The sequence below is a fragment of the Bos grunniens genome, chromosome 11, assembly GCF_055505025.1.
Source record: "Bos grunniens cultivar Pamir isolate PY7600 chromosome 11, Bosgru_T2T1.0, whole genome shotgun sequence".
In the NCBI taxonomy this organism is placed as follows: Eukaryota; Metazoa; Chordata; class Mammalia; order Artiodactyla; family Bovidae; genus Bos; species Bos grunniens.
The window spans coordinates 10,513,676-10,537,026 of record NC_141175.1 but is presented as its reverse complement, the minus strand read 5'-3'; the positions used below and the strand labels follow the sequence as shown (position 1 = coordinate 10,537,026).

General features: G+C 51.8%; 2 protein-coding genes across 17 annotated transcripts in view; one reads left to right on the top strand and one right to left on the bottom strand.

Moving 5' to 3' along the window:
* The window catches only part of MVB12B (multivesicular body subunit 12B), a 194,461-nt gene that overhangs the window by 157,440 nt on the left and 13,670 nt on the right, over positions 1–23,351 (top strand). For 7 of the 16 annotated variants that reach the window (XM_086325132.1, XM_086325142.1, XM_086325129.1 and 4 more), the window contains 3 exons: positions 8,849–8,904; positions 11,488–11,547; positions 19,133–19,966. In XM_086325132.1, the coding sequence (XP_086181258.1) occupies positions 8,849–8,904; positions 11,488–11,547; positions 19,133–19,321 (305 nt within the window). In that variant the 3' untranslated portion in view covers positions 19,322–19,966. Of the gene's footprint in view, positions 1–8,848; positions 8,905–11,487; positions 11,548–19,132; positions 19,997–20,638; positions 20,907–23,351 lie in introns of those variants that run through there. The other 9 variants (XM_086325144.1, XM_086325136.1, XM_086325141.1 and 6 more) reach the window with 3 other exon arrangements.
* The window catches only part of LOC147362524 (uncharacterized), a 47,552-nt gene continuing 45,767 nt past the window's right edge, over positions 21,567–23,351 (bottom strand). The window contains exon 4 of the mRNA XM_086325149.1: positions 21,567–21,664. Within this exon, the coding sequence (XP_086181275.1) occupies positions 21,625–21,664 (40 nt within the window). The 3' untranslated portion in view covers positions 21,567–21,624. The remainder of the gene's footprint in view (positions 21,665–23,351) is intronic.

Here is a 23,351-nt window from a genome sequence, read left to right as displayed (position 1 = left end):
CTCTGTCGTCCCCTTCTCCTCCTGCCCCCAACCCCTCCCAGCATCAGGGTCTTTTCCAGTGAGTCAACTCTTCACATGAGGTGGCCAAAGTATTGGAGTTTCAGCTTTAGCATCAGTCCTTCCAATGAACATCCAGGACTGATCTCCTTTAGGATGGACTGGTTGGATCTCCTTGCAGTCCAAGGGACTCTCAAGAGTCTTCTCCAACACCACGGTTCAGAAGCATCAATTCTTCGGCGCTCAGCTTTCTTCACAGTTCAACTCTCACATCCATACATGACCATTGGAAAAACCATAGCCTTGACTAGATGGACCTTTGTTGGCAAAGTAATGTCTCTGCTTTTCAATATGCTGTCTAGGTTGGTCATAACTTTCCTTCCAAGGAGTAAGTGTCTTTTAATTTCATGGCTGCAGTCACCATCTGCAGTGATTTTGGAGCCCCCCAAAATAAAGTCAACCACTGTTTCCACTGTTTCCCCATCTATTTCCCATGCAGTGGTGGGACCAGATGCCATGATCTTCGTTTTCTGAATGTTGAGCTTTAAGCCAACTTTTTCACTCTCCTCTCTCACTTTCATCAAGAGGCTTTTTAGTTCCTCTTCACTTTCTGCCATAAGGGTGATGTCATCTGCATATCTGACGTTATTGATATTTCTCCCAGCAATCTTGATTCTAGTTTGTGCTTTCTCCAGCCCAGCATTTCTCATGATGTACTCTGCATATAAGTTAAATAAGCAGGGTGACAATATATAGCCTTGACGTACTCCTTTTCCTATTTGGAACTAGTCTGTTGTTCCATGTCCAGTTCTAACTGTTGCTTTCTGCCTAACCTGGTAAAATTAGCCTCCTGACACCCAGGGGCAGTTTTGTTCTCTTGGCTTTGGGGGCTCTTTTCCAGGGGACGTTTAGCATCTGGACCAGCATGGGCCTTGCTCTCACAGGTGAGCTTGACCTGTGACTGTAGGGACGGCAGACACCAGGAGAGCCGAGGTCGGGGCACCCAGGGAGGCCGTCCCGGGCAGGCTTTGCCTCTGCACCCCCAAAAGCCTTTGGCCTCAGATTACGTAATTGAATGTGGATGCAGTTGTGTTTTTATGTAAAAGCAGAGAGAAAGAAAGGTCTATCTTAGACGGCTTTTCCATCTAGTGCAGGGCTGTTGATAGTTACTGAGGACTTAGTTTGTACCTGGGGCTTTACATTTTTAACCTCATTTAAACTTTGCAGCCGTCCAGGTATGACTTCCTTCCTTCTGCAGTCAAGAAGCAGGCTCAGAGAGATGACATGCTTGTCCTGAGTCAGAGGTGTAGGCAAGGGGGTGCCTGCCACAGGCCCCCAGCCTCTTCCCAGCAGTGTACTGCGGACCAGGCGTGCCTGTCCCCCTCCACGAGGACAGTTGCCTCCTTCCTCCCACGGAGCCGCGTCATGCATGGGACTTGGGAGGCTCTGGTTGTGGCCGATAAAGCAGTGCTTTTGGCTTACAAGTAACGTGGCTAAACTGATTACTATGGGGATCCAGAAGGAAGCTGTTGGCCTTGTGTAAACTCAATTGGAATGTCACCTAGCAGACAGCTCTGGGGCGTCCACAAATATCTTCCAAGGAATTTCCCCAAAGTGAAATCAGAGAAAGCAGACCGGGCTTGGCCGTTTTGGTTTGCAAATGAGTTTTGAGAAATGGCCCTGAGATCTTGAGTTGTTGGCATTTTTCCCATCACAGACTGTAAAGGACTTTTGAAATGCCCTAGGAAAGGGGGAAAGAAAGGGCCGGGTTGCTGATTATTTACAGCTCTGAGCCCCAAGCAGGTACACAGAATTAAAGGCCTCCCACCATTCCAACTGCATGTAATTTTATTGTGAAAATGACTGCCTGCCAATAAGTCACGTTGTTCACCCTCATCTCTGCGAGGACTTCTGAGGAAGCACAACTGAGCTCACTTAACACCACTTGGCAGCTGTAAGCAGATGACAGTTGAGATGCTTGTGGTGGAGTCTTTTTAAAAATTTTACATTTTCGCCATTGTTGTTCAGTCTCTTAAGTCGTGTCCGACTCTGCGACCCCCTGGACTGCAGCACGACAGGCTTCCCTGTCATTTACCATCTCCTGGAGTTTGCTCAAATTCATGTCCATAGAGTTGGTGATGGCATCCAACCATCTCGTCCCCTGTCGCCCGCTTCTCCTCCTGCCTTCAGTCTTTCCCAGCATGAGGGTCACATTTTAACCTATGACTTTATGAATCTCTGGATCGAGTGTGCTGGAAGTAATTCATGTGTCAGTTGGAGTATTTCCTCTTTGAGGAAGGCATCAGCTGGTCCTGGGCCCGGTGCCTTTGGGAGCTGGTCAGCAGTGGGTTTGTGTTGAGCCTGCAGAAGTCCAAAGGTATGTGTGTGTGGAGGCGAGAATGAAGGGAAGGCACCGAGGGATTGCCTTGGCAAGTAAAATTATAGTTCCCATACGCAGGAGCTATGGCCCTCTCTTGTTGCCAGGCAGAGTTCCCGCAGATTCATGGCAGAGGTGTCTGTGCAAACGAATCCAATTTATGTCCAAACAGAAATGACATGCAAATCAGACTTCTTCCCCCAAGGAAAGCAAAGGCAGGTAGCACGGTCAGTTGGGAAAAAAATAAATAAATAACTGCCCCCCCCACCTCCTTTCCTTCTTTAGAAGAGGGAGTGGTATTAATATAGTAGCAGATTAGAGCTTTATTTGTTTAAACCTTGCAGATTCTGTAAGCATTCACAATCCTCTTGACTTGTAGTGCCTGATTGTAAAAAGAACAGTTGAATGAGCTCATTGTTTCCTGGTTTTTTTTCTGTAATGTATTTTACAAACACTCCGGTGACAGGCCTGACACGCTGATTTCTATGTAGTCGCACTTCAGTTTGGGATTACAGCATTAATAACAGAGTTCCATGCATCATGCCATTTTTAAGCATGATCGTTATGATAAAGGGCATATACTTAATTACAGGCCTGCTTAATTACAGCTCTGTTGAAGCTCGTTTGTTTAGGAGAATGCTAATTGCGCTACGGAGCCCACGGCACATCCTTGCTTTCATCTGCTGTGTGCCGCTGGGTGCCGAGGATCAGGGTTTTGTTAAAACTGCCACCAAAAGTAAAATTGAAAAAGAGAAAAAGGGGGAGGGGGGAAGGAAGAAGACGAAGAGAGCACTCGTCCTAGTCCTGAAAGGTGGCCTGCCTGGCGCAGGGCTGTGGGCCTGCACAGAAGCCCCTCCTGGGGCAGATGCCCTGTGGTCCCCGCTTTACAGGCAGGGCGGCCAAGGCCCAGAGGGGTGAGATGGCCACACATCTGCTGCACATCCTCCCTGCCACAGCCATGGCATTGCCACTGCCAGCTGGGCACCTGGGCTCAAATCCTGGCCCCATCAAACTCCCTAACGCCTCAGCCTTGGGTTCCTTAAACGTTAACTTGCCCATGACTATCGTGGAGGACGTTATTTGGTGCACGTTGGCTCTCTTGGGTGTGGTCAGTAAATGCGGTTTCCTTTCCTTCACACTCTCTCTGGCCTAGAGTTGGGCAGGGGAGAAGTTCTGCTACATCCAAGGTTTCAGGGGGTCACGGGACTGGGACAATGGATTGCTCTGGGCCCCGGAAGCTCCACCTTCAGTGCCAGTGAGGAAAGGACAGACCTCTGTGTCCTGCCTCTGGGTTGTGCCCATGGATCGGTCAGGCTGTGTTCATGTGAGAGCCTTGTGCAAGCCCAGGCTGCCTGGGAGGCCTGGTGAGGGGGGGAACGAACATGTACCCCCTGAGCGGTGGCTCTGTGGGGGCTGCCCCTGCTCACGGCTCCCCCTCAGCCCCTCCACCGCGTGTCACTCTCACTGGGACTCGGCAGTGGTTGAAGGCTGGGGGAGGAGTGGGATGAGGACAGAGCACCAGAGCACGGTGAGGAAGACACATGCTCCCCCACGAGGAGCACGGACGATGATTTATGAATCTTTTGGAACATGTAAAAAATGAGCACCATTGATTTTAAGAATTATGTCTCACAAGCCTCTAGATATCTTAAAATGTGGAAAAGCTGCCCAGATAGGGAGAATAGAGATGGATGTCCTGGAATTAGAAGGGGATGTAGCAGTCCCACAGATCAGCTTTTCTACCGATACACAAGATCCCTCTCTAACCCCCTGACAAGTGGCCGTGTGTCTGGAACTTTCTCAGCCAGTGCTGTGCCCTTCCTTCCGGCTTCTCCAGAGGAGGACAAGGTCTCCCCCGGAAATCGTGCCCTGATGCCAGCCCCTCTTCTTGTGACAGCTCTCAGAACACGTGCAGACGCTTGACCATGTTCACCTCCAAGGCTTCTCTTATCTGGTGATGGTGGTTGTTCAGTCACTCAGTCGTATCCGACTCTGTGCGACCCCATAGACTGTAGCCCACCAGGTTCCTCTGCCCATGGGATTTCCCAGGCAAGAATACTGGAGTGGGTTGCCATTTCCTTCTCCAGGGCCTCTTCCCGACCCAGGAATCAAACCTGCGTCTCCTGCATTGCTGGGCAGGTTCTTTACTGCTGAGCCACCAGGGAAGCCCCTCTTCTGTCTGGACCAGAACCCATCTAGCTGCACTTCTTCTCGCATGCGGGACACTGGGCTCTTGGGTGCCGGGTATGGTCAGGCCTCCCCCTACAGCAGCAGATCTGATGACTTCCTCTCCTTCCCTCCTGTGGGCTGGCCTCAGGTCCCTCACCAAGCTGTCCAGGACAGTGGTCTTGAGAGTGCAATCCCAGCATGGAACCCCTCCGTTGAGCCCAGAACAGACCAAGGTGGTGATTCCCCCACCCTGGCATGGGGACGGCTGTGCTGTCGCGTACAATGGCAGCTCCCAACTTCTAAACAGCCAGGTCACATTGTTGACTTGTTCCACTACAGACAAGTGTTTTTCTGTGTCTTCTGCTGTTATTCCAGCGTGAACATCTCTTTCATTCCGTCTGACGCAGTTGGCATTTTGGACCCAAGGTCCAGGACTTAACACTGACCTTTAACAAATTCCATCTATTAAATTTAGCCCATGACCCTGACTTCTTGAGATCTCTATTGGATTTCTCTCCCTTATCCAGTCTGTGGGCTGTCCCCATCGGCCGCATATCGGATATGCCTACTCTGCGTGCCTTCACTGAAGTAATTGATAACGCCCTGGGCACCCTCCAGAGAGGTTGCTTGAGGTCAGTGTCAATCTATTAATCAGCTTCTTGAACATCTAGTCCAACCAGTTATGGATTCTCCTACCCTTAACATTGTCCAACCGTACTTATCTGTCTTGTCTGTTCAGATAACGTGAGAAATTTGTCAAATGCTTTGCTCAAATCTGCCTTCTTTCAGCCTACCATAATCTTGGCTATGCTAGGTTTTTTTTTTTTTAAATAAATGAAACTTGGTTGGCAGATCATCTGTTCAGCAGACTCTCAGCGGCTCCTGGGGACCTGGCTCCCCTTTTCAGGGAGTCCGAGCGTGTCACCCCAGAGGCTGTTCCTCTTGAGGCAGCGCCTGCCCATTCAGCAGCTTCTGCCCCCAGGACCCCGTGGATTCACTCTCTTTTCCTCCAAGACTGTTAGAGTCTGTTCTCTAGAAGAATGCAAGGAGTATCTGGCTCTGCCCATCTTCCCATCCTAAACTCTTAAGATGAGGTGGAAACATCCCCAGATTCTCATCTCTCTCTCCCTCCCCAGACGGCTCCCCTCAAGGTGGGATTAGGTCCGCGTGGTTCTCCACAGCAGCCCCTCTGCTGCTCAACCCCATCAGGAGGCCATCACCCCACTGTGCTAAGGGCCACCCTCACACTGCCTCTTGCTTCTCAGTCTTGGGAACGCATCCTCCCTTCTCCCCAGAGGTATCCCAGCCTGGAGCCCCGTTACAGGGAATGCTGAGCTCCCCAGGCACCCCCTGTGCTGGGATAGGAACACAGAGCTGACTCAGATGTGGACAGTCAGAGGCCCATGGCCAGCAGAGGAGACGCGGCCCTAGCCAGGCACCCAGCGGGGCAGGCAGGACTTCAGGGACAGCGTCCTGCAAGAGGACATGCTGAGCTGACCCCAGAGGGATGGTGGAGGGACGGGGGTGGACATAGGGTGAAGGGGGGGAAGGGAGCACCCCTCCTTGGCAATTCCTGTCCCTTCCCTTTGGGTGCAGCTGTGACTCCAGCCTCGTGTCTCTCACTCCTGCCCAGTGCTCCCCAGGACTCTCATTTCCTGTAGTAATCCGGCCCTTGCAGGTCAGCGTACCACATTTTCAGAACACAAGTTCACAGAACAGACATTGACATTTTGATGGAAACAGATGTCACCAGTGAGAAGGGCAATCTTCATCATATCTTTCCAGAACCTCCAGACACTATGATGGGCAGAAAGCCCAGTGAATGACCAGACAGGGTTCCCAGCCCAGGAATGCAGCCAGGGCAGGTGACCACAGGGGCTTTGAGAGTTTGAGGGACAGGTAAAGTAGGCTGTGGTTCCCAGCATCTGACATGGGGTGGGCAGGATGTGGGCGGTGGCTTCATGACGAGGGGACTGACTATGGAGGGAAGTGTGGATCCAGAGGACAGTGGTGGGTGTGACTTGGGGCTGTTGGCGCACATAGTCACCTCCTGGCCCGTAGGTCTGTTGGAAAAGAGCTGGCCAAAGGCCAGCTAGACACTTGGCGAGCATGTAGTATTATCAAAACCATGAAAGGCCCTGGTGTGGAAGAAGCAGGTTTGCTGTCAGAAATAGCAAGTATCCCTCATAGGAGGGCCAGAGACTAGAGTCACTGCTTCCACCTATGTGGCCCCTGACCACCTGTCTGTGAGTGATCAGAAATGCTGCCAGTGCTGCACGCCCACTGGCCTGCATCAGGAAGCAGCCAGGGTCAGAGTGCCACGTGAGGTGAGCCTTGACTTCCAGCCACGGTGGATGGACAGTGGCAACTGCGGGGAAGGGAGCTTGGCCCTTCCCTTGGGTTCTGAGTGGGCCTTGTCCTGTCTATTCTAGAAGGCATCGCAGCCTTTCAGGGATCATCTGTTAAGGGCTGTATTTTCCAGCTGTGAATGCGCATGCATGGCTGTGTCACTTCAGTCATGTCCGGCTCTTTGTGACCCCATGGACTGTAGCCCACCAGGCTCCTCCGTCCATGGGATTCTCCAGGCAAGAATCCTGGAGTGGGTTGCCATTTCCTTCTCCATGCATGTAGAATGCGTGTAGGTGCTCAGATTTCCTTAGTATATTTGTGTATATGACATACTGCTTAAGGTGACAGTGGGCTCCCTGCTCCTTCCTGGGAGGTGTCACACTGTCCCCAGTGCTTAGCTGGGTCTCCAGGCAGGGAGGGCAGGTCCCCGGGGCCTCTGTGATGCAAGGTCTCTGACCACAGATGTCTCTGTCCGAGCCCCATGGCCCACGCAGCCCTCCCAGGAAAGGAGGGGGTGTCCCATGCCGTAGTAGGGCCGGCTGCGGGGAGCTGGCGCGAGGTCCACCCCCGGCTGATCCAGGGTAGCTGGCCACGCTAGTTCCTTTTCATACTTCCCAGAGAAGGTCCATTTTCTCCCTCCCCAGAAATGATGGAAGTAGCTTAAAATGAGACATTTGGCTCATCTTGTTGATCAGAGAGGATTTGTCCCAGAATTCTTTTCTTACTTCCTTTTCTTCTTTCTGCTTCTGCGACTCTCTATTTCTTAGGACTAAAAAAAAGAAAAACCATTGTCCACCACCAGTGTCCCAGACAAGGCCCTCCAACCCCGAGACGACAGGGAAAGTGGGGACCTTCATTCCCAGGGAACTAACTCATCACTCCACATCTTTCCGTAACCACAACTCACCAGAAAACCGTGAGGCCCCCCCATGCCGTGCCTGTGGCTGGGACTAGCGAGGCCAGTTTGGCCCCTGCTCGGGGCTGATGGGGATGCTGGACCCCAGGAGAAGCCCCTGCCCATCTCCCAAGCCTGTGGCTGCCCAGCCTTCACACTAGGAGCGCCTGTGTCACGCTCTGTCCAGGGTGACCTGTTTCCCTGGGTGCCAGGGTTTCCACATGGACGTAGGAATCCCTCATCCCAGGAGAAGAGGGGCAGCCCCAGGTCGTGACTTGGTGGCGATGATGACCTGGGGACACTGTGGATGCAGGGCGGCGGGAAAGAACCTGAACCCCTGACCCCTGCCTTCCCTGTTTTCCCTTTTGGGGGCCCATTCCCACCGCTTCTGTGTCCTCTGAACACTGAGCAGACAGTTGAGCCTCCATCCAGCCCTAAAAGACCAGGAGCCAGCAGTGGTGGCTGCATAGGCCCACCTGCCGAGCTCACATGGACAGCTCACACCAACTCCTACACAGGCCGCACTGCCCTCCTTTTAAACCCAAGCACACCCAAGGTCGTGGCCAGGGTTCAACCCAGTCTTTTTGACTCCAGAACCACTCTTTCCCCCCGAACCTGGACCTTTCCTGTGAGCCTGACAGCCTGGCTGTGATCAGGACTCGGCCAGGAGGGCACCTCATGAACACACTCACTGCCCGCCTCCACCCCGAGCCCCCAGCCTTGTCCCTTCCACCCTGTGAGCCTCTGTCCTGCTCCCAGCCCCTCAGTAGCTCCCCCCACTCACAGCTGGGACCCTGGGTGGGCTCCGGACTGTCCTTGCTCTCACAGTTCCTGTCTGTACTTCCCTCTGGGTGTCTGCCTCGCTCACCAGGTGTGTGTCCTAGGAGCACGGATGGTACCTGGGCACACGTCGCCCTCGGCCCCACTCACCTGTGCACGTGTCAGCCGGCTCCAGCCCCTGACCGCCCTGTACTGTCCGTGTCAATAGCTCAAGTTACTGAATGTCAGTGGATCTGCAATGCCATTTATTTTCACTTTTTTTTCCCCCTTTTCTTTTGCAGCCATGGATGGTGTGCCTTTTATGATTTCAGAGAAGTTTTCTTGTGTTCCAGAAAGTGTAAGTTTCTTGCATGATTGCCCTCCCCCTCAGCTCCCTCCACCCCTAGCCTAAGCCCTTCTCTTCACAGCGCTGCAGGGCCATCTTGGCAGCCCCCAAACCCCTCCCTTGCCAGAATCATCCATCGCTACCTTTGTGCCTCACCCCCCACCACCGGAAGCTCAAGAGCAGGACTCTGTAGCTGTGCCTAGAAGGTTCTTGATAAGTGAGAGAAAAGAAAGGATAAGGGTGGGGAGGGAGCAAGACAGACGAACAGACACACTCAGACGCAACCACAGCCGAGGCTTCTTGATTCAGCTGTGATGGTGAATTGTTCTGAACCTCGCTGGCTGTAAATGTTCCTGGTTTCCAAGCTCACCTTGTTAATTTCTGCTCTTTTTTATTTAACATTGACAATGTTCAGCAGAAAGCAAGCTGCTAACCCTTTCCCATTGTCATTGCCACATCCTGTGATGACCACATTCTCTGCTCTGAGTCACAGGCGTCTGAATGGCAGGGCTGGGCCTGTTCACGCAGGCAGCTGCCCGGCAGCTGTGGGTCCATCGCCCACGGCAGGCCAACCCAGACCCCACGGTACACAAGAGGGAACCGAGGCCAGGCTGGGCCCCCAAACCGTCTTTAGTGACAGAGGGATGAGTGAACTAGCCAGACCTGAAGGCCAGACCCCACACCTTGAGAGGCATGCACGGCCTTGCAGGGCCCATCTGGCACCCCTGTGCCCTGTCTCCGGCGGTGCCTGCACCCCTCAGTGGTGCAGGCCTGGTCTGCGGGCTCAGTAGACTTGTTTCTGGATTTTTTTCAAATCCTTGCTGCAGAAGTTTGCTCTTGAGTAGTTAATAAACATGACAGCCCTGGTTTGGGCACCAGCTCGGAGTCCTTCAAGCAAAAGTGTTTTTCTTGGATCCAGTTTAAAACCACCCAGCTTGCGATCTGACCTGCCCTAGAGTTTCCATTTTCATGAAATATAATAGGCCTCCTCTGAACCCTTCTGGTAAGCAGCTTAATCTTGAAAAAAAAAAAAAAAAAAGAAAAATACACGCCCGTGATGTTGACACGAGGAGCCTGTGTAACTTCAGCCGACCACTCACTCCACTTGGCTGTGTTGCCATGGAGACGCTGGCACCTCTCCCGCCCACGCAGTTGGAGAGGCCATTCTGTCCTGCGCTGCGGCTCCAAGCGGGCAAGTTTAGTGGGGCAGTTAGAGCCTAATGATACAACAGCTGGACCACCGCTGGATCCCGGGCCGCGCGGGCAGGCGGCCCCATGCTCACGCCGCGCGGGCTGGCAGCAGGAGAAAGCCAAACTGTTTTGTGGTCGCAGGCAGCGCAGCTTCAGGAGCCGAGAGCCTAATTCGGTGGCCCCGTCCCAAGTCCGGGCTCTGCCGACTCAGCGAGTGCTCAGGCAGGCGGCCACAGGCCAAGTCCAGCACTTCCCCTTGCTTCTCTCTCTAATCTCCCGGCAGCCCGGCCTGGCCGGGAGGGGCCCGCCCACTGATGCTTTGTAACCAGAGAGGAGGTTGATGGAGGGATTAACCTGTCCTGCTACATCCCACCTAGAAGCAGGCGGAGGCACTGAGTCCCGTCAGAATCCAGGTCCTGGGGCTCAGAGCCGGCCTTCAGGGAATCCCCCCACTGGCCCTGCTCAGACTCCAGCTCTTGCCCCCTGCCTCTGGGCTGCAGTTCAAAACCACGAAGGCCTCCGGGGGTTTTATCCGACTCTCGGGTTTCACCTGTTCACCCCCAGCTGCTAACCCCACGGAGCTGCCTTGGGAATACAGACCATGGGGATCCCAGAGGGGACCCTGGCCAGGGACCTTGGAGACAGGGCTCCCTCTGCCCCTCACCGGGTGCTTCAGCCCAGGCTTCTCTGGGCCTCCAGCTGACTCTCGTTGCCCTGTGGTTTAATTTTTCGTGCTGGCTGTGGAAAAGCCAGTGTTTTCAAAGAAGAAAGGTCCCCATCTCTATGAAGTTTTAGAAACAAACACCCCATTAAAATGGTGTTATTATTTTCCACCACTGTTGATTTCTCAAATGACCATTGATAGGCAGTTGGTTAGTTCATTCACCTGGCATTTTAAATGACCTAGAATTCCCTCCACCCCCTTCCCTGATGTTAAGGAGTCCCAGGCAAGAGATGGGCTGCCTGCCTCCCCAGAGTTCCTCAGACCTGTTCCAACACACAGGCGGGGGTGGTCAGGGCAGTGTAGTGAAGCCGTGGGTACCTGCATCCCCCTGGCTGCAGAAAGAGCATACTGGCCTTTCCGGGGAGGGTTATGGGGGGTGCAGTCAGAGAGAGACGAGAGGCAGAAATGACTGGTGACAGCGATGGTCTTTCAGGAGCGCTGTGACCGCCCCCGACCTGGGTGCCTAAGCAGGAGTCCCCACCAGAAGGGGCCCGGCGGCAGCCAGGTTTTCTGAGTCTGCTCCTGCAGCACTGTGGAGTCACACTGATGGTTTCTGTGGCAAAGGAGTGGAGAAAACACCAGATCGCAGTGGGGTTTGAAGTGTCGCAGTTGTGAAGAAGAGCAAATGTGAAGCAGCAATTTTTCCAGCCACGTAAGAGGATGACTCGATGTATTTTCAGATGCAGCCCTTTGATCTCCTGGGAATCACCATCAAATCTCTGGCAGAAATTGAAAAAGAGGTAAGCAAGCTCCCCAGGATGGGGCAGGTGGGGCCCGGGTCCTCGCTGGCCGGCCCGGCGTCTCCCTTCCACATTAAGGGTGTGTTCCAGGCACAAGAAGGGACCTCGGGGTGGGGCAGCCCTCTGAGAAAGACGCTTTCACTCAAGTTTACTTCTTAGAAAAAGAAGCTCTCTTTTTAATGTGTGTATTACTTAAAGTAATGACGGAAGGTTTTACATGATAACACGGAACAGTCAACGCTGCTTCATTTTGTTAAAAAAAAAAAAGTCTCGGCTTAAAGAAGGCAGAGGCTGGGGCCAGGGCGCGGAGTTGGCTCTATCCTTCAGCTGTATTATTTGCCTCCAGTAGGGGTTTGAGGAAATGTCCGAGCCGTTTCACGATTTAGAGGAAGGATCAGGACACATTCCATTGTGCTTGATAAAGCCAAACCCCACTTGGCAGCCTGGTTAGAAAGAGTTTGGATGTTTTCCTAATAAAAAGAGATCCCAGGATTTGGAAGCACATGTGACACCTCTGAGGACAGAGAGTGGCGATAACAGAACGAAACTGGGGGTCAGCTCTCCCGGTGGTCTCCCCACTTCCATCAGACAGTGCCGGCGTGCATGTCGTCTTCTGTGTGGAGACGGCTGTTAAGCGGTCACATGCTTGCAGCCGGCTCTCCTCAGAGAGGGACATCCGTCTCAGAGATGGAAATGGAAGAACCATTTCAATATTCTCAGCTCCTCTGGGTGTTCTCTTGTGTACCCGGCTAGCAGAAGCAGGTTGCATTATTGAAAGATGGCTGAAATCAAGGAAAATTGAATCAATATAGTACAACAAATTTCTAAACCTGTCACAGCAAAAACAAGACAAAAAAGTCCCCCTTTGTCTTGGATTTTCAGTAAATCGTAAAACCCCAAGCTGACTGTCATCTATAGATTTTAAGAGGGGTAGAACAATGACCGGCTGCCACATCAGAAAAACACGGGTGGGTGGAGCCCCAGGTCAGCCCTGGCTGAAAGTGAGGTGACGCCCCCCTCCCCAGACTGCCTTTGTGTGGGGTCCCCACAGGGTGGCGCCGGCAAGCGTGTCCAGACGACCTTTGCAGAGACCTGCAATGGCAACCCACTCCAGTACTCTTGCCTGATGGATGGAGGAGCCTGGTGGGCTGCAGTCCATGGGGTCGCTGGGAGTCAGACACGACTGAGTGACTTCACTTTCACTTTTCACTTTCATACATTGGAGAAGGAAATGGCAACCCACTCCAGTGTTCTTTCCTGGAGAATCCCAGGAACGGGGGAGCCTGGTGGGCTGCCGTTTCTGGGGTCACACAGAGTCGGACACGACTGAAGCGACACAGCAGCAGCAGCAGCAGCAGCTCTGGCCGCAGGCTGTGAAGCGGGGAGCGGCCTGTGACCTTTCAGGATGGACAAGGTCGCACGGACTTTAAGGGGCGGGGGTGGGGGGGCCAGGGGTACGCCCCTTCTCTGCTTAAAGCTTGGATAACAGGAAAACCTGTCTCATGAACACTAAAGGGACAGGTGTGAAAAACACCATAGACAGCAAGTGACCATCACTGTGGGTTGGTGGGGGTAGGTAGCCAGTGCCGGAGACAGGGCAGCTGTGAATGTCACCCCTTCTCTCTCTGCCTGTCCTCCCAGGCTGTAGCCAGAGCCCCGTTTATTTAAGCATCTGCTACATGCATAAAGTCCAGGCTCTGGGCCTGGACTTTACCTCCATTATCACTGATTCTCACCTCAGGCTGACCAGGTAACAACATTCCTCCCCATCTCGTGGGTCAGAACTTGAGGCTCAGAGAGGCGAAGTTATCTGCTCAAGACAAGATGGAGATCTAGCGCATCGTACTCCAGACGCCCTCCGTTATGATGTAAAGTCCATGGCCCCCTGTCCTCAGGCACTAGGGAGGCCCATCAACCTGGGTCCTGACCCCACCTGGGCCTTCAGGTGACCAGGACAGGGTGAAATAGGAGAGAGCCCAGTGGTAGAGCCAGTGTCCATGGTGGAAACCACCATCAATTCTCTTAACTCTCTTGCCATGGAAGGGCCAAAAATGTGTTTGTTTAGAGTACGGTGTGCTGATGTCGGGCGCTCTGAGCAGAGCTTGGCAGGGGTAGCATCCTCAGATTTTCCATGTAACCTTTCTGAGCCTCAGTTTCCTCTTATGTAAAGCCAGGAAAGTATTAATAATGAAAACGCTCTGTAGCATTTGTGGGTATCACTGAGACAGTCACGGAAATGGCCCAGAGCAGCACTTGCTGTGGCAGCTGCCCAGTTAGGTATCAGTTCATTTAAGTCACTCAGTCGTGTTCAACTCTCTGCGAGCCCATGGACTGTGGCATACCAAGTCCCCCTGTCCATCACCAACTCCCAGAGTTTACTCAAAGTCATGTCCATCGAGTCAGTGATGGACCAACCATCTCATCCTCTGTTGTCCCCTTTTCCTCCCACCTTTAATCTTTCCCAGCATCAGGGTCTTTTCAAATGAGTCCATTCTTACATCAGGTGGCCAAAGTATTGGAGTTTCAGCTTTAGCATCAGTCCTTCCAATGAATATTCAGGATCGATTTCCTTTAGGATGGACTGGTTGGATCTCCTTGCAGTCCAAGGGACTCTCAAGAGCCTTCTCCAACACCACAATTCAAAAGCATCAACTCTTTGGCGCTCAGCCTTCTTTATAGTCCAACTCTCACATCCATACATGACCACAGGGAAAACCATAGCCTTGACTAGACAGACATTTATTGGCAAAGTAACGTCTCTGCTTTTTAATATGCTGTCTAGGTTGGTCATAACTTTTCTTCCCAGGAGCAAGTGTCTCTTAGTGAGGTATAGCAAGTGTCATGATGGTGGGTGGTGTATTTTTATTTATTTTTGGCTGCGCTGGGTCTTCATTGCTGCACATGGGCTTTCTCGAGTTGCGGGGGCCCAGGGTTCCTCTCTCACTGTGGTGCACAGGCTTGTTATCGCGGCGGCTCCTCTTGTTGTGGAGCTCGGGCTGTAGGGCGCATGGGCTTCAGTAGTTGTGGCACACAGGCTTAGTTGCCCCGAGGCACATGGAACCCTTCAGGACCAGGGATCAAACCCATGGCCCCTACATTGGTAGGTGGACCACCAGACAAGCCCAGTCATGTTGTGGTCATTGTCACCACCACCCCCTGGTCCACAGGAAGCGGGGTGAGCTGGTGCAAGTCCGCCCCGTTGCAGCCTGACGCTCTGCCCTCTGTGGCAGAGCAGAGAGAGCCAGTGGACCACGCCCGGCTTCCTTCCTTGCTTTCAGTGATAGGTTAAAAGCACACACTGTGTTCTCTGTTGAAGGAGATTAAAGTGGAGTTAGAGAAAATGTAGGGAAATGGGGAGAGGTTAGACATGCTAAATAGGCTGGGAAACCATCACTGACATCCCCACCGTCAGGGAGGCCATGAGGGTTTTCATTTAATCTGAGGATTTAGAAGTTACTTCCACCAGCCATCCGCGTGCACGTAATGGTGATTAGCATGTTGACATCCACACACTCCCGCAACATCAGCGAGCATTCTCCATAAATAAACTGGAGAACTAGCCCCTCTCAGCCCCTGAACTCAGCATAGCTCCTGGAGTTGGAGGCAGAGGAGGAGCTGAGCCCACAGCTCCCTGGCCCCCTGGCCCCGCTCTCGGGCTCCGTGGGCTGGCCCTGAGCACCTGGGGGTCCCCTTGATTTTGCCCCTTTTCACTCACACCCAGTCTGTCTGTCCTTTGGGGGTGAGGGGCGTTGCTTGGGGAGGAGCCTGGGAGCAGCAGGAGCTCGGATGGGGGCTTGCTTTGCTCTTGTTTATGGCATCAAGCCCAACGCCCTCCCCCAAGAAGTCAGGAGACTGCCTTTGGGTTCAGGGCTGACCGTGACCTGCACCATCCCCTTGCCCATCCTGAACACCACCACCCCCCCCCGCCCCGCCCCAGATCTTGCCGGGGATTCGCAAACAGCAGGGAGAGCCTGGCATCTGTGGGGGCTGCCTTGTAAGGGGCAGGCTCTCCCCTCCCTTATCCCTGCATGCCTCCAGGGGGAGGTGGTGTCATCCTGGCACACAGCAGAAACGTGGGCCCCAGGTGGTCCTGGCTGTAGAGGAAGTGGGAGTGCTCGCCCCGAAGCAGCCCGCCCAGGAGTGGCGTTGGCCTGCTTGCTCCCCTGCCGGCTTTACCGTCCCCCACCCTGCCCTGCCTGGGGGATGCTCTGTCACCATCATTTGGCCTCAGGGACAAGTCACCCCCAAACCAGCCTCATCACTCTGTCTGTCTTGAGCTTGGTGATTTGGGACCAGAGAGGACACCTGTCCCCAGGTGCCCCCCCGACCCAGAGCAGGGACCCACCGGACCCCAGCCTGCCACTTCCAGGAGTAACAAGTGCAGGGAGACTGGGTGTCGCCCCTCCCCCCCCAGCAGTGGGTGGCAGTGCTCCTCCAGCTCCCCCACCATGGAATCTGACCACCTCAAGGAGAGGGTGCCACCTGGCCCTGCCAGCAGAGAGGTGGCACAAGGCTCGCTGGCAGTGTGGACCAGAGCCATCCGCCGCTGTGTAGACACCGATGTCTGTGGACTGTGTGGACCGCGGAGGAAACATGGCATAGTGGAGGGACACAGTTCTTGAGTCCAGCCCCCCTCCCCCAGATAGCACGCCAAATCCGCCACCTATGCTGACCCTGGAGCAGGTCCCCTGGCCTCCCCATCCTCAGGGTGGCATGCAGGCCCGGGGTCCCACCATGGCCGTAGCGCCCACAGGAGGCCCCCCCGCAGGCGTGGTGACACCAGGCTGCGTTTCACGAGTGGCCCCCAAGGAAGGTCACGATTATAAAGTCAGTGGCTGTGCCACCCGCCACGTGTGGGGGGAATTCTTTAGGTGCTCGCAGGTGGTGTGGGCTGTTGAAGTAAACGAAGCCGAGGTGAGTAAACCAGTCCTCGCTTGGAAGGCTGTCACTCTCCAGGCTCCAGCAGCCGCATCCCATGCCATCCACGTCTACCCTCGGCTCGGGGCCGGGGCTTTGCCACGTAAATTACCCCTTAAGTCAGGAGAGCATGTTTTTGCTCACCCCCTCCGGGCCACGGGAGGTGACCAGGGAGCAGCCAGCAGCAGCTGTTGGGCGGGCAGGGGGCGGGGGGTTTGCAGTGGTCCCTTCTGGCCCTGACCTGGCCCCCGTGCCCCAGGCAGCAGTCATTGGGCTCTGCAGGAGGGCGGCAGGGGTCCCCAGAGGGCTGCATCCAGTGTGAAGCCCTTATCGTCCTCCCTGTTGCCCAGACAAAAGGTTCTCTCCGTTCAAGAGTCGGGAAAAGTGTAATTTCGCAGCCGACCCGGTGATGAAGCGTCTTCTCTCAGCGCCAGGAGATGGGCATATAAATATTCTCTGTCTCTGCCGCTCTTTATTTCCCTTGTAAGCAGGCGCCCCATCCCTCCCTCTGATGGATGCCCCTCGCAGCCAGCCCGGGAGCTCCCCAGCTCCTCAGTTCGGCAGCGATTCTCCTGTCTCCTTGCCTCTCCCGTAGCCTGTTCATCCTACCCCCACCCCCAGCCCCACCTCCCTCACCCACGGCCCTGTCCCTTGTCTCCAGAGCAGTGGCCCAGAGACAGTGGCCTCGACCATAGATTCCATGCCAAGTGCACAACACCGCAAGCCTCTATAAATAGGAGCCAAGGGTTCCTATGCCTGAAAGGGCAACCCAAGAGCCTCCCAGCCCCATACACAAAGACTTTCCCCACCATGGCTGCCACCCTCCCCTGGAAAAGACCACAGCGTTCAACCCCCTTCAGTGGTCACCCCACTCAGAAACGTGGCGAGGAGCGTCATCATTAGCCCAGCACACTCCCTGGTGGAGCAGACGGCCTCCATTTTCACTCGACTTTAAGGCTAAAAGACAAGGGAGAGTCTAATTAGTAAAGGGACGATCTGATATTAATCACTCCCTTAAAATTGACAAGGGAGGCAGTCCATTTAACCACTTAATGGCTACAGGTTTTTATGGGCTGCTGTTTGCAGATGTATTTAATGATGAAGTTATAAATCCAAAGGAGCTTACAATTTTAATTTTATACCTGAATATTTCCCTTGTTCTCATGTTTGTGGTCGGTCCTCCAGAGTGTAGTCACGTGGAATGTTCCTTAAATGAACATATTTGCTAACTGGCGTGATTTCAGTTTTTAAAACATTGGTTCCAGCAATTAGGCATTTTTTTTTTCAGTTCCCAAATGACTAGAGAAATTCGTCTTGATTATAATTGCTCTTAGCCACGCATATCTAATTTGTGTCTTTTTAAGTGTTAATTAGTAAACAGTTTGAGCTGACATCTTTATGTGTTTGTGTGTTGAAAAATGGGGCTTATTGCTTATTTAGCTTGGGGCTGATTCCACTCACATTTACGTCACGACATTGAGGTGAAATTAATGGAAATACAATTGGCCTCACGAGGTAAAAAGAATTTTTGGAACCAACTTGTGGACGCCCACTTTGCACGGACTTCTGCAAGCGCTTCCGATATATGAGATTAGAGTGGATTTGGGAGCTGCATGTGCAGAGAGAAAGTGAGGCAGAAGATTTTTGTATCAGTAATGAAATGGCAGAGTCCCAATTTTATAAAAGCCAAATGTTCATATCCCAGTGCAATTGTTCATTCTTCCTACTTCTGGAAAGCTTTCATTGTGCATATTAATGTTAGAAGAATTTTGCAGAGGGCGATGTCACAAAATGCGTGATCACTTTGCACCATCTAGTGGTCAGGTCTCAAACTGCAACAGGAAATAAGGTGTCCTTTATCCGTGAGATTCAACGTTTTCATCCCCCAGCATCTTTTTTATCTTTTGTTTTCAGTCAGGAAGCTGATATGTTTGGGGAAAGAAATTCACCTACTTCATTTATTAAATGAAAGTTAGTTAATTAGATAGAAGTTGACCTTTCTTATCTATTGTTCTGCTCCCCCTTTGTTTATATTGTTTTCAAAGACCCAGTTGTTCAGTCATGCCACTGAATTCTTTTTTTTTTTTTTTAACTTTACAATATTGTATTGGTTTTGCCATATATCAACATGAATCCGCCACAGGTATACACTGAATTCTTACAGAGATATCACACTAAGCTGAGATCATTTCAGCCAAAAACAAAGGAACCTAATGAATTAGTTTAATGGATAGCCATCCAAAGGCATAAAAGAAGGGTGGTTGTTGTCGCTCAGTCGCTAGCTCGAGTCCAGCTCTTTGCCACCCAATGGACCGCAGCAATGCCTGGCCTCCCTGTCCCTCCTCATTCCCTGGAGCTTGCCCAAGTTCACGTCCATCAGTGATGCCATCCAGCCATCTCATTTGCTGCCACCCTCTTCTCCTTTTGCCTTCAGTCTTTCCCAGCATCAGGGTCTTTTCCAATTTGAAATGTGGGAAGTAGCTTGGGGACCTGCCTCTCATGGACCCTTCAGGAGTCTGACCACAGCTTGGGAACCACTGTTTGATGCCACAGACAAGACTAGTTCTCTCCCCATAAAGTGTGGCAGCCATCGTGGGCAGTTTATCATCTTCAGGGTCTACCCTGCCAATCAGAATCAGTTTTTAACATTTAGTGTTTTCTTTCCAAGTGCAAAGGTCATACGTGTTTTTTAAAGAGAGCCCCCCATGGTCCACTCCTGGGAGAGATGCCCGCATCCAGCAAGCATCACAGATGTCAGTACCGCACATACCGTTCCTGGGTCTTGCTTTCACACCGACTAGTATATCTTGCACAACCTTCCATGTCATCGCACACAGATCTGCCCCATTCTTTTTAATGACTACATGTGGTTCCCTTTTATGATTGTGTCATAATTTATGTAAGCAATCCACTATTGATTGACTCTTGAGTTGTTTCCAATCGTTCACTATTTCACTGCTGCAGTATGTTTCCTTGTACACGTCTTTGCTCTCCTGGGTCTTTCTTTAGAAGAATGCATGGTATTACCATTTTGCTTTCCAAAAACAGAGTGACCCCCCTGCTCCCCCTGTCCTGTGGTGTGTGAGGGGCTACCTGTTTCCCACACCCTCACTATAAGCATCACAGGTATGTAAAGGTGGACATCTTTTCATATATTTATCAGCCATTTGTATACTTCTTTTGTGAATCTATTCTGTGTGTGCCCTTTGCCCAGTTTTTTCTATTGGCTTTTTTAGTTTTTTCATTCATTTGTGAGTTTTTTATGTTCTTTGTAACAGCCTGCTTTCTGTCCTATGTTCAAACACACACACACACACTTTAACCAGTGGCTTTTCACCTTGTTAACGATGTGTTTTGCTATATAATAGTTTTTAATTTTTCATGGGCAATCATGACTTTAATGTTTCGTTTTTGGTTTCATGTCATACTTAAGATTATAAAAAATACTATTTTCTCATACCCTTTTGTGTTTTAATATCTTACAGTATTAAACAGTTTTCAACTATTTGATCCATCTGAAGTTTATTAGAAGGTAAAAACTAGAACCAGCTTCGTTTTATCCTAAACCGTTAACCAGTTTTCTTACCATTGTTTACTTCCTTCGGTAGTTTTAAGTGTTACTCTTATCGTATAGTTCCATCTGTAAGTGGACCAATGGTTGTTTTTCTTGACACTCATCTCTGTTCTTTTTGTATGATTACCACACTGCCTTGACTCTGATAGCTTTATAATAAGCTTTAATATACGATAAGCTTAGTTCTTCCTTCTCCCCCCAGCCCAGACTTTTCTAATTATAGTCCCTTGATTATTCTTCCAGTGGAACTTTAGACTCTTTTCAGGGGGAGAAACTCCACCCTAGATGTTTATTGTTGACTGCACCGAGCATGTAGGTTAATAGATGTTTGGTGAAGAGTCTCCACCTGGGGCTTTGTGTCTGTCACTCAGCAGGGTAGAAGGGTGTTCTTTGCAGAGAGTCTGCACACTTCTTTGTAGGTTATTGCTAAGTGTTTGATGTTTTTGTGGTTCTCATGAGTAGGGTCTTTTTTTCCATTATATTTCCTGTCATTTTTTTTGTATCAAAGAGCCGTTGACATTTGTATTTTATTTTAGGGGCTGGCTCTCTCGCTGACTTCTACTTCTGATGGTTTTCAGTTGCTTTTCTTTGGTTACGCAGGCCGGCGTTAATGTTGTCTGCAAACGCTGACACCGCCCCCTTCCTGAACCTTCAGCCAGCATTGCGGCCGGAACGATCAGGTCACTGGGCCTCCTTGTCTGAACGGAAATTTCTAGTTTCAATACTCACCCATAATGCTGCATTTTGGTTTGCTATATATAGGCATCATTTTTTTAATCATGTTAAAGAATTAGCCATCTATTTCTATTTTCCTAAGTGTTTTTATCAGGAATGGATAGTAGCTTTTGATAAATGTCTTTTAATCATCCATTGAGATGATCATATTTTTTTCTCTGCGGGCATATTAATATGGTAGATTATATTAATAGAGTTCCTAATTCTGAGAGTCTGAGTCCCCCTCCCCCCACCACCCTCTCTGGTTCTATCAGCAGCAGGGCCGCCAAGCGCCAGCCTCCGCCCAGGTCTCCAGGTTGCTGGCGCAGCAGCCCAGGGCGTTCATCATACAGATGAGGGAGCCAGGCTGAGCCCTTGGAAATGAACCTGAGGCAGAGCCGATGTTTGACAGACAGAATTATCTGCCCTGGATACCGTCGTGAGTTATACCTGGCTCATGTAGAATAGAGGTCAAGGTGAATTATTTGGTCTTTGGAAAGTGCATCCTAAAAGGATTTTTCTGTCCTTTTCTTGTGGTTTGGGGAACTCTCATCCCCCAAGTTTTAAAGTAATACCCCATACACCCCAGGGACTTCCCTGGCAGCCCAGTGATTAAGACTCTGTGCTTCCACGGCGGGGGGTGGGGGCGGCGCGAGTTCAATCCCTGGTCAGGGAACTAAGATCCCACATGCTGCACAACTTGGCCAAAAAAATAGTTAATAACCCCCCCCAAAAAAATAGTAACACCCCCCCAAACTGAACTCTTAGAAGGTTGCCTGACGTGTAGGTAAAAAATGAGCATAAAGATGACGAGTAAGGAGGGCATAGTCCTGTAGTGATCACACAGCTGCCTCTTCACTCAGAAATCAGTGTCAGAAAGCAGCGTCGTTCCAAACATTTTCCACAAATAACCTGGGAGAGGGAAAATACAAATACCCATCTTTTAGGTGATACTTAGATGAATTCTGAAATGCCGGTTCACTGAGGGGGCTAGCCCTGTGGCTGTTTGTTGACGCACACCAGTGTTGAGTTGGCCACAAAGGTATTGTCAGCCCCCAGCCTTGCCCAGAGCCCCACGCAGATGACGCTGGTTGACACACTGGTTCCCGCCAGGCCCCCAGCCCCGCAGCACAGGAGGGGCCTGGAGAAGCAGAGCTCGTTAATACTCACACAGAGATCTAAGTCCCACCGTGGAATGCACGTTCCCCCGTTTCCTTTAAAATGCCTGGCCTTCTCCATCTGTATTTCGTTTTCCTACTTTTAAGCATGATGGGCACAAGAAATAGTTCTTGCTTACTCTGTCCCCATCAGTCCAAACAAAATGCAGTCATGGTGATAAAATGGCAGAACACTCTGGTTGGGTGATTTATAGGGAGTGGTGGGGACTGTGCAAATTGGAAAACCTGTGTGTTTCTAGAGGAGGCAGCCTCCATTCACCTGTGTGAAGCTCATGGTCGTGGTGCGAGAGTCAAGCCATAGCCCCCTATTTTTTTTATATAAAACCTGGAAAATGTTGGCATTTCATGCCAAGTCTCTCAACTTTTCCACGTTTATGACTATTTTAAACCCAGGAGGGAGGTGTGGAAGCTTCCTGCACAGACCTGTCCCCAGGCATGGCTTCTCAGATCCCACCCCCACCCCTGCTCCCTCCAAGCACCATGCCTTGGTGCCTTTGGGAAGGCTACTCCCCCCGGGACATTTGTCCTCCTCTGGGGACGATTAATTACTGGCCTCCAGCAGCATGAGCCTCCAGCTTGCACATGTCTGAGATACAAACACAGATCACATCTATACTTATACTGTCACCATTCATGGTGGGGGGTGGGGGAGGCAGTGGTGGCAATGTGGATGAACCCTGGGATCAGCACTTTGCCTCCATGAGGTAAACACCCCAGGATAGGGGCCAGGACACCATCAGCCCAGAGGCCATGGCAATGCAGAGGACCCAAGGCTGGACCGACACACTGCTGCTTCCACAAAAGACTGAGAACCCAAATGACCTCCCCGTTGTCTGAGAACTGAGTCCCTAAGCTAGCTGTCTGCTCTGCATGGAGCTGCCCCTCACCCATCCACCCACTCACCTCTCACATCCTGTACCATCATCCATCCATCCATCATTCGTTCGTTCATCTCTTCTGGGCCACAGCGTCTACCAGACTCTGGAGCTACAGAAATGGCTGAGCCCCCACCCCAACCTTGCACTTAAGGAGGAAATGGACAGTGATGTGGGGCCCTGGAGGCCAGTAATTAATCGTCCCCAGAGGAGGACAAATGTCCCGGGGGGAGTAGCCTTCCCAAAGGCACCAAGTCATGGTGCTTGGAGGGAGCGGGGGTGGGGGTAGGATCTGAGAAGCCATGCCTGGGGACAGGTCTGTGCAGGAAGCTTCCACACCTCCCTCCTGGGACTGGAGCTCTGCCCCAGGTGGGGACTTGGGAGGCACTTCGCCACTCTGTGCTCCATCGGATCCTAGCTGGAGATGCTCCTGAGCAAGGGTGCCCTTCCCTGAGTGGGGGGCTCTCCCAGCACTGAGCCCAGGGCGGCAGGCTGTGAAGGGTGCAAGTGGGTGCTGCCATCCCCTCCCAGGAAAGGGGCAGGAAA